The sequence below is a fragment of the Engystomops pustulosus genome, chromosome 9 (assembly GCF_040894005.1).
Source record: "Engystomops pustulosus chromosome 9, aEngPut4.maternal, whole genome shotgun sequence".
Classification (NCBI taxonomy): domain Eukaryota; kingdom Metazoa; phylum Chordata; class Amphibia; order Anura; family Leptodactylidae; genus Engystomops; species Engystomops pustulosus.
This window is the reverse complement of record NC_092419.1, coordinates 92,166,304-92,183,489: the sequence shown is the minus strand read 5'-3', so window position 1 is coordinate 92,183,489 and position 17,186 is coordinate 92,166,304. Positions and strand designations below refer to the sequence as shown.

At 39.3% G+C, this 17,186-nt stretch overlaps 1 protein-coding gene across 1 annotated transcript in view; it reads right to left on the bottom strand.

Moving 5' to 3' along the window:
- Nucleotides 1–221: 221 nt before the first annotated feature.
- Nucleotides 222–17,186, bottom strand: part of ADGRD2 (adhesion G protein-coupled receptor D2) — a 139,472-nt gene continuing 122,507 nt past the window's right edge. The window contains exon 27 of the mRNA XM_072123703.1: nucleotides 222–488. Within this exon, the coding sequence (XP_071979804.1) occupies nucleotides 481–488 (8 nt within the window). The 3' untranslated portion in view covers nucleotides 222–480. The remainder of the gene's footprint in view (nucleotides 489–17,186) is intronic.

The following is a 17,186-nucleotide window of genomic DNA, read 5'->3' as shown; positions in this document are numbered from 1 at the left end:
AGGTAAATCATTTACTCCAGCAAGAGATAACAGATTATGGGGCAAATTTATCAAGCAGTCTGAAAGTCAGAATATTTCTAGTTGCCCATGGAAACCAATCACAGCTCCCCTTTAAAATATTCATGAGCACTGGTAAAATGAAAGCTGAGCTGTGATTGGTTGCCATGGGCAACTGGAAATATTCTGACTTTCAGACTGATTGATAAATCTTCTCCTATATGTCTTGAATTTCACCAATTGGACACCAATGAAATATGAATAGATTATAAAATGCCAACAAGTGAGATTTAGGTGCTCGGTTTGACAGCAACATTTTTGCAAATGTCTGGCTTAACAAAGAGGGTCCAGTAGAAAAATGATGTCATCTGTTCCATATCTTAAATGAAGTCATTCTCAACAGTCCTTAACATTCCCTTGAGCACTGGTTTTCTTTCAGGTCCATGGTTGACAGTTGTTTTAATATTCATTGTTCGTATTAAATCAGCAGCCTGAAAAAATACAATAAGAAAAACAATAAATATATACTTGAGTAAATACAATAGTATATAGCCAGCCCACCCCAGTATATAGCCACCTCCTGCCCTCAGTATATAGCCAACCAGTCCCCAGTGTATATCCAGCCAGTCCCCAGTATATAGCCAGTTTCCTCTATAAAGCCGGCCCGAGTAATAGATAGCCAGCACCTGTATAAATAGCCAGCCAGTCCCCTGCCCAGGACAGGTCCACTACTTGATCCAGTCCCCCCGGCAGTGACAGGTCCACGCTCGCTGGCTTTGCACAGACTACGATGTCAGCCGCTTGCCGACGTCAGTCTGTGCACTGCTAGCATGCACGGAGCAAGTGCTGACAGCGGCCAGGGATCAAGACGACCACCTGGTTTTACATAACCAAGTACGAGTCAAGTGGTGCTTTTTCAGCACAATAATTGTGCTGAAAAACTTGGCTTATACTTGAGTATATTCAGTAGGTTTAATTTCCTCAACAAAGCAAATTTACTTATTGGTAGTGTCACTATATAATATTTCATCAACTCAAAAAACAATGCACAAAACAAATACATCGGCGGTCCCCTACTTAAAGGGTTTGCCCATGAAAGAAGGTTCTCAAATTTTAACCCCTTCATGACCGCCGTATCGGCTGTTGACGGCGGTCATTAAGGGTACTTCTTCTGACGCGTACGCCTTTCTACGGCGGCGTGTCAGAAGAAGATTTCGGGACACCGAGCGGCGTGCAAGCATGACCGCGGCGTGCAAGTGTGTCCCCCGTGGATCGGACCCCCCCGGAGTGCTTACCGGGGGATACGATCCCTCCTGCCGCTGCCCCGGGTCCCGACGAGTGACCCGAGGATGCAGGCTTCTCTCCCCTGCCTTCCTGGCAGGACCCGGCTGTATGTAACTAAGCATGCGCGGCATGCGCAGTTACTTACACTATACACTGCAATACAAGTGTATTGCAGTGTAAACGCTTGAATAAGCGATCGGGTGATCGCTTATTCAAGCCAAGAAGTAGAAATGTAAAAAAGTTAAAAAAAAAAATTTAATCTTTTTATAATATAATTAAATAAATAAATAAAATAAAAGTCCCATAATCTCCCCAGTAACACATAAAATGCAAATAAAGTAAATAAAACACAAAAACACGTACATATTTGGTATCACCGCGTCGGTATTAATCTGTACAATAAATCTAAATCAATATTGAACACGCTCGGTGAACTACGTAAAAAAAAATAAACTCTAAAAACTTCCCATAATATACAATTTTTCATCAAACACCATCACAAAAAATTTTCTAAAAAGTGATCAAAAAAAAGTTACGTTCCCTAATATGATACGACTGAAAAGAAAAACAGTTTTCACAAAAAATAAGCCCTCAACCAGATCTGACAACAGAAAAATACAGAAGTTATGGCCTTGAAAAGTTGTCAATAGTAAAAACAATGCGATTTTCTCCAATATTGGTTTTGCTCAGGAAAATTGAGCAAAAATAAGAAAAACTATATAAATGAGGTAACACCGCAATCGTAGTGAACCAGAGAATAAAGATAAAATATTATTTTTACGTTATGGTGAGCGGGGGAAAAAATGCTAACAATCCCAAATAAAAATTGATGATTTTGTTTGTGTCCCCCTTGAAATAGTTAATAAAATCTCATGAATAAGCTTTAGACTCCCAAAATGAATTATCTATACATTGTATCTCATCCCGTACATAATAAACCTCATATGTTTGCATTACCAAAAAAAATAAAAATTTATAGGTCGTACAATGTGACAATACAAAGCTGCTGTGAATGGCGCCTCCATTCATTCTATACTCGGCCGTGCGCCCGTACAGCAGTTTACCACCACATATGGGGTATCAGTAAACTCGGGAGGAATTGGGCATCAAGCGTTGCAGTGCGTTTCATCATTTAATTTATTCTGAAACTGTCAGTTTGGCCTAAATGAATGTATTTTCCCAAAAAATTCTATAGTTTCTAAATCGCAGGTCCATATTTTTTAACCCATGTGAAACACTTAAAGGGTTAATAGACTTAATAGAAGTTGTTTTACATATGTTGAGGGGTGAACTTTCTATAGTGGGGTAATTTATGGGGTTTTACTATTATTTAGGCCTCTCAAAGTCACCTGAAAGCTGAGTTGTCCCTCAAAATGTGAGTTTTGGCAATTTTCATGAAAGTAAGAAAAATCGCACCTAAAGTTCTGCACCTCTTAACATCCTAGAAAAATGACCGTAAGCATAAAACATCATCCCAATATAAAGCAGATATTCTGTAAATGTTAATTATCAAACTTTTTGGGTAGTTTTACATCTTGTCTGGAAACCAGAACATTTCAAACTTGGAAAATGAAGAATTTTTACAAACTTTTGCCAAATTTTCACTTTTTTTCAGAACGAAACGCAAAACTTATCACTTAAATTTTATAACTAACATGAAGTACAATGTGTCACGAGAAAACATTCTCAAAATCACTCGGATATGTTAAAGCGTTCCGAAGTTATAACCAATTATCGTGAGACATGTCAGATTTGAAAAATCGAGTCTGGTCATTGACCTAAAAATTAGTGTCGGTGATAAGGGGTTAATCCCCTAGTGATGTTTACACAATAAAGATAATTTTAACCCCAAACTTTACAATTTTACAAATTTTTATTGCTATTTTACCCCCCATTACTCAGTGATGGTCAGTGTAAAATTTCAGAGTGTGGGCGGGACTCTTTAAGCAAAAACTTAATGATTCCTCTGTTGCTTAGGTTTTAAGGGTACAGGGTTTATCCACTACTGCACATTCACTAGTATCTGACACATACAAAAAGAGAGATGAGACAGATCCGAGATGAGAGATGATAGGATCCATAAAATGGATATAACACACAATGACACTCTCAGCACTGCTATATCTCAGAATTATATCCATGAAATGTTGTATTTCTGTTGATAACAGTGAACTAGAGAAGTGTTATTTTGTTATCTGAGAGTAATTAAGAATCTTGTCTTTGTTGGAATACCCCTTTAAGGACACCTGACTTAAAGACAGACCTCTCTGCCCACTGTGACCTCTGGTGAAGCTCTCTGGATGCTTTACTTTAGCCCAAGGTTGCAATGATCAGCTGTAAGGTGTCTGTAATTTAATGTATTTGATAATCCTTGTTATCATGGCTGCACATTTTTAAAAAAAATCCAATTGGCCTGGAGTTACAATTATAAAATATACCGACTTCCATAACTATTCAATTTGTACAATATTTCAATTAAGTACAAACCTAAAAAAACTATTTTGTACGTAACTCAAGGACTGTCTGTACCAAATGACCTTTCAATGCTATACATATGTCTGAAATATCACAGTCTACAGTACTATACAATACAGAAATATAATTATCATATAATAACGTCCAAGGGGAGGGTTTGGGAATTCATTAACAGAAAGCATACCCCTCCTTTATTAAATTTTGTGAAGTCTCTTAATATTGTGGGTCTGTAGAGCCATGTAATATTTTACTACAATAGTAAGATACTAGTGTTTTGCTAGTACATTATGCACTCAGGGGAGAGCCTGCTAGTGCACCCCTGTTCTTCTTCTACATCTTATTTCTATGGTAGATGTCAATCATTGTGTAATGGGGTTGAGCTGAGAAGCGATGGGCAGCAGGGAACAAAGAAAACATATGCACCATCAGACAAAGCCCTATGCCCAACACACCAAAAAGCTCATTTGTTCAAAGATACAGATTTTGGGGAGATTTATCATATCGTATGACGACACCAAGCCCTCCTCCCTGTGTTGGTGTACAATTCAGGCTTGAACCGTCACTGGTCCACTTACACCAGTCTACTCCACCACCGACCGCCACCCTGTCACTCCCACTTGGATTGGAGGTGGCATTAAATGGATAATAATCAAAAAGCCTATTGGATAGCAAGGCATTGCAAATATTTAATGGCTTGTACTCCAGAAAAATGCTGAGCCGACCCTGATAAATGTCCCCCATTGTCCCTGAAGACAGAATATTGATTATTACAAATTGTTCTAGAATCCCTTTAAACATCACAATCCGTGGAATTGCATATGCATAGTGATATAATAGGATTTGTTAAATGTATACTCATTACATGCAAATATGATCTGGTTTACAGTATGTGCTTTTGTACAGAATGACTTTCCCCTCAACAAAGGTTTGTTATTTTCTCTGGAATCTCAGTTCTGTGAATTTCAAGGTTTCAACTTACATCTAAAGATTAGACCAAATGCAGCACTTTGTTACTGACCATTTCCACTGAGCCTCGGATGAGTATCGAAATATTCACGCCAAGTCTCCATTGATTTAAATTCCACAAATATTTTCAGCTTTGTAGAAAGTAATAAAGAAATAGCAGGTTGGATAAATGGATGTTGTGCATAGGTTCCATTCATCTGCCATAGCAACAAACACAAAATGTACATTTATGTATCGCAGAAATATTATTTAAAATGTCACCTATAAACCTGAAGACTGTGTGAATCTATTCAAAGTGCTCAGGATGTATTATTAACCTAACGGTAAGTCTTGTGGAGGAAGAATCATGGTATTTATACAGCTATGTTAACTCTAGATGTAAGTTCTCCAGATTTGACCTAACTTGAGCTTGAACATTTGAGTTATTCTCTTGGAAGAACATACACAGTTCCTCACCATAAAGAAAGACCTAATGATAGAAATTATTTTATTTTTTTTAAGGAAGATTTAAGAAAATCTACCATTTGTTTTTATTAATTATGAACCAAAAATACCTTTAGAAGGCTGTAGCTACATTGATGCAGAAATATATTTTGCTTAATCCCTTAACCGAGTGGTTTTGCTGAAAAAACAAATTATAAAATTCTGATAATGAGGCTCTGTCGCTCCTGTGGATGCCTCAGCGCTTCTCCTCTTACCCTAATTATGAACTGCTCCAGACTTGTCCTCCTGAGAATACGTCATTACTGTGTTGTTCCTGACAAGTAGAAGTAATCAAACGCTGCACCATCCCCCAATTGCTGTTTATGAGTCATCCAGTTCAGGTTGTTTAGTCCTGTCTGGACAGTTCAGGCAGCTATTTTATGTATGGAAGCAAGTCTGCACCCAGCTTTCCCAAGGTTGTGAATTTTATAATAGTTTTTTGAGCAAACCAATATAATTATACACTTTATTAGGTACACTTGTCCAACTGCTCGTTAACACTTAATTTCTAATCAGCCAATCACATGCAACTCAGTGCATTTAGGCATGTAGGCATGGTCAAGACAATCTCCTGCAGTTCAAACCGAGCATCAGTATGGGGAACAAAGGTGATTTGAGTGCCTTTGAACATGGCATGGTTGTTGGTGCCAGAAGGGCTGCTCTGAGTATTTCAGAAACTGCTGATCTACTGGGATTTTCACGCACAACCATCTCTAGGGTTTACAGAGAATGGTCCGAAAAAGAAAAAACATCCAGTGAGCGGCAGTTCTGTGGGCGAAAATGCCTTGTTGATGCCACAGGTCAGAGGAGAATGGGCAGACTGGTTCGAGCTGATAGAAAGGCAACAGTGACTCAAATCGCCACCCGTTACAACCAAGGTAGGCAGAAGAGCATCTCTGAACGCACAGTACATCGAACTTTGAGGCAGATGGGCTACAGCAGCAGAAGACCACACCGGGTGCCACTCCTTTCAGCTAAGAACAGGAAACAGAGGCTACAATTTGCACAGGCTCATCGAAATTGGACAGTAGAAGATTGGAAAAACGTTGCCTGGTCTGATGAGTCTCGATTTCTGCTGTGACATTCGGATTGTAGGGTCAGAATTTGGCGTCAACAACATGAAAGCATGGATCCATCCTGCCTTGTATCAACGGTTCAGGCTGGTGGTGGTGGTGTCATGGTGTGGGGAATATTTTCTTGGCACTCTTTGGGCCCCTTGGTACCAATTGAGCATCGTTGCAACGCCACAGCCTACCTGAGTATTGTTGCTGACCATGTCCATCCCTTTATGACCACAATGTACCCAACATCTGATGGCTACTTTCAGCAGGATAATGTGCCATGTCATAAAGCTGGAATCATCTCACACTGGTTTCTTGAACATGACAATGAGTTCACTGTACTCAAATGGCCTCCACAGTCACCAGATCTCAATCCAATAGAGCATCTTTGGGATGTGGTGGAACGGGAGATTCGCAGCATGCAGCCGACAAATCTGCGGCAAATGTGTGATGCCATCATGTCAATATGGACCAAAATCTCTGAGGAATGCTTCCAGCACCTTGTTGAATCTATGCCACGAAGAATTGAGGCAGTTCTGAAGGCAAAAGGGGGTCCAACCCGTTACTAGCATGGTGTACCTAATAAAGTGGCCGGTGAGTGTATAGTTAGTTTGTTGGGAAAAGACTAGAGATGAGCGAGTATACTCGTCCGAGTATACTGCTCGGTCGAGTATTAGCATACTCGGACCGGCTCGTTACTTGGACGAGTATCTCGCCGGCTCGAGATCGAGCAGTAAATTAATAAAATAAATTGAGTAAAAGTATTTTTATTGTAAAAAAAAAAATATTACACATGTTTGCAGATGTTTTACTTGTAAGAACACATTGAAATAACACTATTCTTCACTTTCCAGGTGTTCGCGCGTGTCTCCCGCTAAGTTAGGAGATGTGCACGAACATCTGGAATGTGAAGAATAGTGTTATTTCAATGTGTTCTGCACTTAAATGGTCCTGTATTCACTGTTTTTAATGTTTTAATTCTATTCTTCAGATTGCAGGTGTGCGCGCGTGTCTCCCGATAGGTTCGGAGATACGCCCGCACATCTGCAAAGTGAAGAATACTGTTATATCAATGTGTTCTGCACTTAAATGGTCCTGTATTCACTGTTTTTAATGTTTTAATTCTATTCTTCACTTTGCAGCTGTGCGCGCGTATCTCCGAACCTATCGGGAGACACGCGCGCACACCTGCAATGTGAAGAATAGAATTAAAACATTAAAAACAGTGAATACAGGACCATTTAAGTGCAGAACACTTGTGAAATAACACTATTCTTCACATTCCAGATGTTCGTGCACATCTCCTAACTTAGCGGGAGACATGCGCGAACACCTGCAAAGTGAAGAATAGTGTTATTTCAATGTGTTCTAACAAGTAAAACATCTGCAAACATCTGGAATTTTTTTTTTTGCACTGTTCTTTTACTGTTCAGTTTTATTAAAAAAATGCTCGGGTCTCCCATTGACTTCAATGGGGCTCGTTATTCGAGACGAGCACTCGAGCATCTGGAAAAGTTCGTCTCGAATAACGAGCACCCGAGCATTTTAGTGCTCGCTCATCTCTAGAAAAGACCTAATGTAACATAATGTAATGTATATTGGCCCTGTCCCCTTCTGCCATGCTATACTGTGGGGCTCATTTACTAAGGGTCTGTCAGACACATTTTCGCCGATTTCCGTTTTGCGCCGAATTGCTCCCGGATTTTGGCGCATTGGCGCCGGCTTGCACGTGATAGAAATCGGGGGGTGGACTGTCGGACAACCTGACGGATTTGGACAATGCGCAGGATTTAACAATGCAAGACACGCACTCACATGCACCAGGAAGAAGCTGGTGAACTCCGGCGGACTTCGGCGCAGAAGCGACGGATGCAGGAACTCGGGCGCACAAGCTATGTGAATCTTGCCGGCCCCAAATCCTAGTCTGACAACGCACCACGGTATCGCGACAGGACTGGGACAGGATTTACTTACAGGAATGGGTAAGTAAATCTGCCCCTGTGTGTTTTGGCCGTGTCTTTCCGTTTTTCCAATGCCCCTGCTCTTGTTGATTCCCAAGGCACCAATGTGTGCACCGATCATCCTGCCCCTGGCTAATCACTCTTGACCCCTGGATAAATGAAGTACCTTCCACTAGAGGCTACCTGTTCATTAGGTTCCTAGCTCACTAGTGTTTTGCAAATGTGTATAAGTTGCTGACTGACACCCTGTTTCGACTTAACTTTTTATTGACGTTTTCTGAATGTATTCCTTGATCTCGCCTTCAACCAGTTGCTCTCTTGTTATGACTAGTTATAACTACGCATCACAAATCTGTTCTGCCCATTTAGACTTTTGGCTAGATCCATGACTCCAAAAGCATTGAACTTGACTTATTCCTGACCATTCTATGCCTACCCCTTGTACTTTACAATGGGCATCTCTCCATCTGTATTCAATGGGGCAAATTTACTTACCAGGTCCTGTCGCAATCCCCGATTCGGATGGTCCGGCGAAGATGAATTCCAGCGCGATTCACGTAGCTTGTGCCCCCGAATTCCTGCATCCGTCGCTTCCCCGCCAAGGTCCGCCGGAGTTGAATTTCTTCTTCCCGGAGCTTGTAAGTGCGTGTCTTACGACACAATTCAAAATGTTAAATCCTGCGCGTTAACCAAATCTGTTGGGTTGTCCGATGGCCCGCCCCCCTGATTTGTGTCGTGTGCAAGCCGGCACCGATGTCCCAAAATCCGCTGGCGTGCGCCAAAATCCCTTGTTAAATGTGGCACAAATCGGAAATCGTCGGGAAACCTGACGAAAATGCACTCCAATGCCTTGTGAGTAGCCCAGTGCCAAGTAGGTGGCACAATGGGTAGTACTTTACAAGTATAAAATGGTTAGACTGTAAACACAAATTGATCAATAGAACCATAGGTGGAACAATATGGACATATTTTTCAAAAATTAAAACAATATGTATAAAAACTATTTTGAGGACTGTGCAACCTTTTTATAAAATTTTTATTATTGGGCGCTATTTTCCGTTTTGGGGTTCCCTGCCGGGAATAACCATTTTTATATTTTGATAGAGCAGCCATTTTGTGATGCAGTGAAACCTAACTTGTTTGTGATTTTTACTGTTTATTTTGGTAAAGGGGGGTTACTTGATTTTTTGTTTTAATTTAGCTTTTTTTTAAAAAATTTTTTTACTATTTTTTAGACCCTCTAGGGTACTTTAACCCTAGATCATCTGATTGTTCCCACCATATAGTGCAATACTACTGTATTGCAGTATATGGCAATTTTACACAATTCACTACAATGTGCCATTGGCACATCATAACGAATCTGCAGAAACCATACAGCATTGGGTCTCACAAAGACCCGAGGCTGTCATGGCAACTGATCGCAGTGGAGTGTTGATTGCAAACAAGATGGCGGCACAGACGCAACGTCATTTAGATGCTGCTGCAATCAAAGAGTTAACACCCTCTTTGAGTAGCAAAACCTACGCCCGTATGATGAGGGTTCACTCCGTGAGCCTTCTTCATACAGCATTAGCAGCTCCACATGGTACTAAGAGGTTAAAATAGTCTCTTCACACCAGATGTCAACCAGATGGCTTTTAGACACTGCATGAAGAACCCAGATACTAAAAAAATAACCTGATTTATTACTACTAAATGGGGCAGAGGGGGTAACGTTCTATAGCTTTCCTCAGGCAGCAGATAGTTTAGGTTCACTCCTGGTGATATCACTGTTGGTGTGGCAGCATAGCTCCTGCAGTCATCACATGGCCGTAGGTGTTGGACTTTTGACACACTCTCAGAAATAGCGGCTAGCTCACGCCCACCATATACTTTTATCACAGTCACGGTGCAGTTTGGCCACTGTGTCTCACCACATTGTGACCGAGCAGTGCTCACCCCTCCCCCCCCATCTTCACCTGGGCAAAAAGGGGCCACAAACATTACCGTTTGTGGCCCGTTTTAGTAGGTCATGTGCATGAGGCCTGAATCTGAATAAACTATCTAGTAGTAGAGATTGGTTTACCACAAAATCCTGTGCACTTAGTGGCTCATTTCTCTTGGGGAATAATCCTGTACTGGATGCCGTGGTATCACAAACTGGTTTATTCCGAGTGTCAGTCTCTGGTGAGTACAAATTATGGGCCCTGGCACAAGCTTGCGACAGCCTACTGCCATTTTGCCAACTCAAAGCTTTTCGCATCAATCACATTTTGATTGGAATGGGTCAAATCACTGGAATCCCTGCAATCATGGGAATAGTAGATTTTTGGAAGAAAGGACTGGATGGTCAGGGGGTGACATTCTGGTTAAACTACACCCCTGCTTATAAGGCAATACCAAATATCTAGTTACAACACTTTCCCTCCTCCTGTTTACATCAATCCTAAGAAAGTGCCCTTCACGGCTATATCCAGAACACACAAGCCCACTTTAAGTGTTACCCTTTAGCTTTTCTGAGCTATAAAGTGAAAATGTATTCATCAAAGCAATCATGTATTTTCCTAATAGCCTGAAATATCTCTACATAAAGCTACAAGTTATAATTGCACCTTCGGTATTTTATAGTCTATGCTAATGTAAGCAACCTTTTCACTCTACCACATTATCCTATTATAACATTTTGTGTCAACCTGGAATAAAAAAAAAAAAAATGAACAAGAGGCCATTGTGTAGCAGGCATACAGATGTAAATATGTAAATGCACTGTGCATACAGCACAGACATACTCCTCTGTATGGCAGAATAGAATAGAATATTATATCTACAAATTAAAAAAACATCTACCCCATTTGTAGATTTTTTGTTAGTATCTTTCTCAGAAATTTTCTTTTCAGAGGTGGCTGCTCTTTCTAGCTGGGTTTTCATTGCTGTGCAACATTAATATAATAAACTGTACAGGTATTGACAAAGCAAAAATTATGTGTCTGATGGCATCACACAATGCAGAGCTCTAGCTATATATAAAAATATTTAGTCTTTGTCCTACTACGTGCCACTATTAAACCGTTTTAGTCCAAGACACATACACTGTACAGCTATATTGGAATACCGGTCAGATTTACATTATGTCATGTCTGATCTGGGAATTATAGCCTCATATAACATGGTCTGGCTTCAAAAAGCTCCAACTGGAAAAGTCCACACCTATTAGCACCCTAGCTGTTTTTTGGGGAAAAACATCCTTACTTCAAAGCGGTACCACTCAGATGAACTGAAGTCATAACTTCATAAGAGATTCTGGAATATTCTAGCTTCCAAGATCTCTAGAATGGAAACACCACCTGTCTGGGTCTAAATCTGTACAAGGAATTTGGGGAGTGGAGATACACAGAATTCCTAGTGGAAACATGGGAGCGGAGCCATGTTTGGTCTCCAAATTTGATGGAGGTCCAGCTGGATCTGATGGCACCAGTACTTCCTCCCTATGACTTACTGTTCAGACATTAGGATCTGTCCTTAGTTTGGAGAGTTTCAGTTGCCCAATCCAAGGGAAGGAACAATAGGATCCTACCAGGGGCGGGCAAAGAGTGTCAAACCAAAGGGTGTAATTTTTGAATGAGGCTTGGGCGGGGGGTTGTATTTGAGAGGTTGTATTTCCTCCAGAGGAAACTTTGTTTATCTGTGAATTTCTAATTGTACCACCACCTGCATATTTTAAAAATGTTTTATTAAACTCTAAATCAAATTTTTCGAATGCACATTAGGAATTCCCTTTATACATTACACTACTGAGGGAGGCTGTGACCAATGCATTTCCCACCCTAGGCTTATACTCAAGTCAATACATTTTCCCAGTATTTTGGGGTAAAATATGATGCTTTGGCTTGAGTATGTGCAGTAGTTAATGGTAACAACATCATGCTTCATAAGCTATTTTTTTTAACCTACTACATGTAAATTTTTTATCATTTTAATTATATACTTTCTGTTACAGTAGAAGCACCAAAAACTATCAAAAAATGAAAACACTTTAGCACAATAAAGAAAAATGTACAAAAAATCGGAATTCCTTCATGGAACTGCCTTTCATATTTACTTTCTGATGAACCGTAAATATCTATAGCCTCCAGCAAGCTCAAGATTTTTCTATTTTTTTTCCGTCTTAAGGTTTGTCTGGGTCATTCTATTAATTTGTTGAAACACAGAAACTGTGACAGAAGGAAGACACAGAACATATTGTGATGAGCATTTTGCTAGAATAAAGAAAAGACCAAACAAATAAGGCTTGCGATTTAAGGATACAATAGTTTCTTAGGCTGACTTGCCTTTGTTTTCACAGGCAACATGTTGTAGAAGATGGGCTGTGAATGAGGGGGAGCTGGGAGCAGGTGGAGAAGTGGGCCCTTTGTGGAAGAATCACAATTACCTGTATGTTGATGGAACTCGAGGAAGTGTTTATCACCCCATGTGTGTTACAAGAGGGCAGTTATTACAGTTTTCTTTTCAACAAGAATTGTATTGTCGCAAATAAGTTATGTTGGAAAATATTCCCGTCTAATAGAAGATGAGCGACCTCTTTTGTTCAGATCTAGGCAGAACAGTAACAATATTGACTATGTTAATCAACATGAAAACACGCTGTCATCTTTAATTCAATTAGAGTGGGAAAAAACTCCCTTCACTGGTTTAAAGAATGCAGTTTATGTAATAATTAAAAAAAAAAACTTTGTTCAAAAATACATTTTTCATTTCTAACCCTATTTTTAAAGAACTTTGTTTTTACCATTCTGGCTATTTTTGATGGCAACAATAGAAATGTCCACTCTACAATTCATATAATGAAAAATATTTGGAGGCTTAGGAACACTAAAGTAAATGCTGCCAATATATGCTTGATTATCCCTTAAAGGGACTGTTCACTTTCAGCAAATAATTGATATTGTTTGTATAATGAAAAGTTGGAATTCGATGGTTCTATATAAATAAAAAATATTATTATTATTTAATTTTCCCAAGATATTTTGTTCCTATTGCTCACGGTTTTCTAGATCTTGGTTTGCTGACAAACTTGTAAAAAAAATTATTCATGATCATGTGATGTCACACAGGTTTGTTATCAGAGAGAGAAATCAAAGCTGTGTGTCATAATAAACCGTGCACCTGTATCACATGGCATGACTAGTGTCGAGCAGACCTAAACCGCAAAGTTTTATTGTGTACTGAACTTTGGGGTACTGGGTTTGGTTCAAATCCCCCAAAGGAAACACTAACAATCAGTCCTGGCTGGGAATCTGGTCAATCTTGACTGAACCCGAATTTTAATGGATCCACTCATCACTACACATGACCATGTATCTCATTACATGGGAAGAAAAAAAATGAAGCTTCCTACAGTATGACAGAAAGCAGAGATCCAGAAACCAATGATTTGTTGGCTAAGAAATGGCTTTGAGATTAAGGAAATAAAATGTTGTTCTTTAATTTTGATCTACAGTGTATATTGGAAACTTTTCATTACATAAACAATAGCAATTGTTTGCTGAAAAAGAACAACCTGTTTAAGAATCAAGAAACTTTTTGTATTTATTTTTTTCACACCCAACAGTCACAAAGTCCTCTTCATTTTGCAGCCACAGAAAGGCATCTTTTATGTAGGACTAATTTTACTTTCCAGTGTCTTTATTTAATGCTTCAGCAATGTACTGAGAAAATGGAACATCTGAACGTCTGGAGAGACTGGACACCTCCATAAGTTGTGTAATTGAGCAAAAAATGGAGAAGCTTTACCCATTTGCAATCAAATCCAAATTTCTCTATTTTGATTCAGCTCTATTTTTAGAATCTGTCATAAGGTGTTAAAATTTAAGAATGCTTTTAACATATCCAGGTGATTTTGAAATATATCACATATTTCATCATTAAAAATGTGGCAAGAATATGAATAAATTGCATAATTTCCAAAATTTACTGTTTGCAGCAGTTAGCAGCAGAATTAAAAAAATGTGAATTTCTATAAAAGGGCTAAAAGAAACAAAACTTTTTAGGCAATTTCTAGTAAGCAAATATGGTATCCAACATCTGGATGTAAACTGGTATATGGGCACACAGTGGAGCAGTGAAGGGAAACCGATATTTTATTGTTTACAATCGCTAATTTGGCTGTATAATTTTTCAGAAGCTATGATGCATTTGGAGAACCTCGGCGGTACCAAAAGCCCCAAGAAGAAAACTAATTCTGGAAACTAAATCCCACAATGGATTTTTTTTTGGGGGAGAGGGCGGGGGTTGGAAAGAGGAAGGGGTTTGTTTATGGCTTAATGGTAAAAGATAGCAAATTTTACTTTGCAAATGTTGTAAAATGAATAAAAGCTGTAAGGGTATATTATTGTGGGTGGGGCGGAGACTTCTATTAATGAAGAAGAGACTTTTGTGGACTGTGTGTACATTTTTTGTAAAGAATAACGTACTCTTTTCTAAATTTGTATTTGAATAGTTGTATAAAATGTGGAAAGAATTAAATAACGATTTATAAAAAAAAAATCCCACGATGGAATTTTTCACAGCTTCTTAAAAAGTGTTATTTTTTAACATTGGGATAATTAATTCCCACTCGGAAATAATGCAGACAGTGGGGCACATTTACTAAGGGTCCGCGGACCGCAATTCTGTCGGGTTTCCAGAATGTTTCCTTTTTGCGCCAAATTGCCCCGGGTTTTTGGTGCACGCAATCGGATTGTGGCACATCGGCGCTGGCTTGCATGCAACGCAAATCGGGGGGCATGCCGTTGGACAACCGACTGATTCGGACAAACCGCGGAATTTAAAAATGAAATTGTGTCACAGGATCAAGCACTTACATGCACCAGGAAGAAGAAGGTGATCTCCGGTGGACCTCAGCGGGGAAGTGACACATGCAGGATATCGGGCGCACGATCTTAGTGAATCGCGGCAGACCCGAATCCTCGCCGGACAACGCACAGCGGGGATCGCGACAGGACTGGGTAAGTAAATCTGCCCCAGTGTACACCGTAGTTTACTACACAATTTCTCCTAAAAATATGAATACCCAATATATGGTCATAAACTTCTGTAGGTTCACCTGGCGGACCAGCAAAGGGAATGAGCTTCACTTTTGGAGATTTTGCTTGAATTTTTTGTAGAAAAAAAAGCAGAGCTCATGAGATACAAGAACAGTAGAAACCCCAAAGAGGGACCCCATTTGCAAAACTAAACTACTAAAGAATAAATTAATGCCCCCCCCCCAAAAAATGATAATAGTGCACATTTATCAAAACATTTATCAAAAAAGAGAGGAGAAAGATTCTACATCATCTATGTTCAAAATTCTTTTACAATCCAATAATATGATCCACATTCATCTTTTCAGATCTCAGTTTGCACACGAAACGATTTCAGGAGGTTCAGAAAAATGTGGCTTGGTTTGCGAGATCTTGTGCTTCTTTTGTTGCAACCAAATACTTAAAATGGAAAGTTGTTTTTGTCTTGAATTGCTTTATAGAAAAATAAAATATGATCCTTTCAATTTCATCAACAAGCTTTTAAATTATTCTTTAAAGTCATATTTATGAGCCTTGCATGAAGTCATTGTACTCTGTACTATAGAGGAGTTAAACCGATTCAGTCATTTTCCAAAGTAGTACAAAGAGACGCAGATGTATAATTAAAAGGACACATGAATTTTAAAGTTGCGAATTCACACATTTCTAAGGCTTCTACATTACAATGAAGTCATTTAATTTCTTCATTAAAAAAAAGGAAATCTTAAAAGTAAAGCTGAAATAACTTGGAAATGTGATTAGAAGCATTTTACTAATCTACCCTATCAATACATCTTTAAGTATTTCCGAAGCAATGCTCTAAGTATTGCTATGGAAAATCCATACCATCTTCATACCGTTCCATTTTTTATATATATTGTGATGATTTATCATCTATAACATGTTAAATGTGTATATCTAGGAAGATCTCTGCATGACACTGTGCCGAATAAAGTCCATACAAATAGACATACATTATATAGGAACAGAAGCAGACACTTCACTGAATTAGCATGTGAAGTGCATGTGGCGACTATATATGAGTGAAACCAGGTCCTCCCACCGTGTCAGATGCACTGGCCACATACATTTAGTCAACAGAGGATTAAACTTGCACTTTTATACAGAAGAATATCTATATATACCAACAGAAAGGTGATTTATTGGTCTCTTTGTTGGGTAGCACTTCAGCCTAAAAAAGATATCCATAATGAGTAGTGAAATCAAGAGACCACATGCAAAGGTCCATTTGGTGTATATATATGTATATGTGTGTATATATATATATATACACTCACCGGCCACTTTATTAGGTACACCTGTCCAACTGCTCGTTAACACTTAATTTCTAATCAGCCAATCACTTGGCACTCTTTGGGCCCCTTGGTACCAATTGAGCATCGTTGCAACGCCACAGCCTACCTGAGTATTGTTGCTGACCATGTCCATCCCTTTATGACCACAATGTACCCTGTAACATCTGATGGCTACCGTATATACTCGAGTATAAGACGACCCAAGTATAAGCCGAGGCCCCTAACTTTACCACAAAAACCTGGTAAAACATATATACTTTTTACTCGAGTATAAGCCGAGTTTGGGCTTTCAGCACATTTTTTTGTGCTGAAAAACTAGGCTTATACTCGAGTATATAAGGTACTTTCAGCAGGATAATGCGCCATGTCATAAAGCTGGAATCATCTCAGGCTGGTTTCTTGAACATGACAATGAGGTCACTGTACTCAAATGGCCTCCACAGTCACCAGATCTCAATCCAATAGAGTATCTTTGGGATGTGGTGGAACGGGAGATTCGCATCATGGATGTGCAGCCGACAAATCTGCGGCAACTGTGTGATGCCATCATGTCAATATGGACCAAAATCTCTGAGGAATGCTTCCAGCACCTTGTTGTAT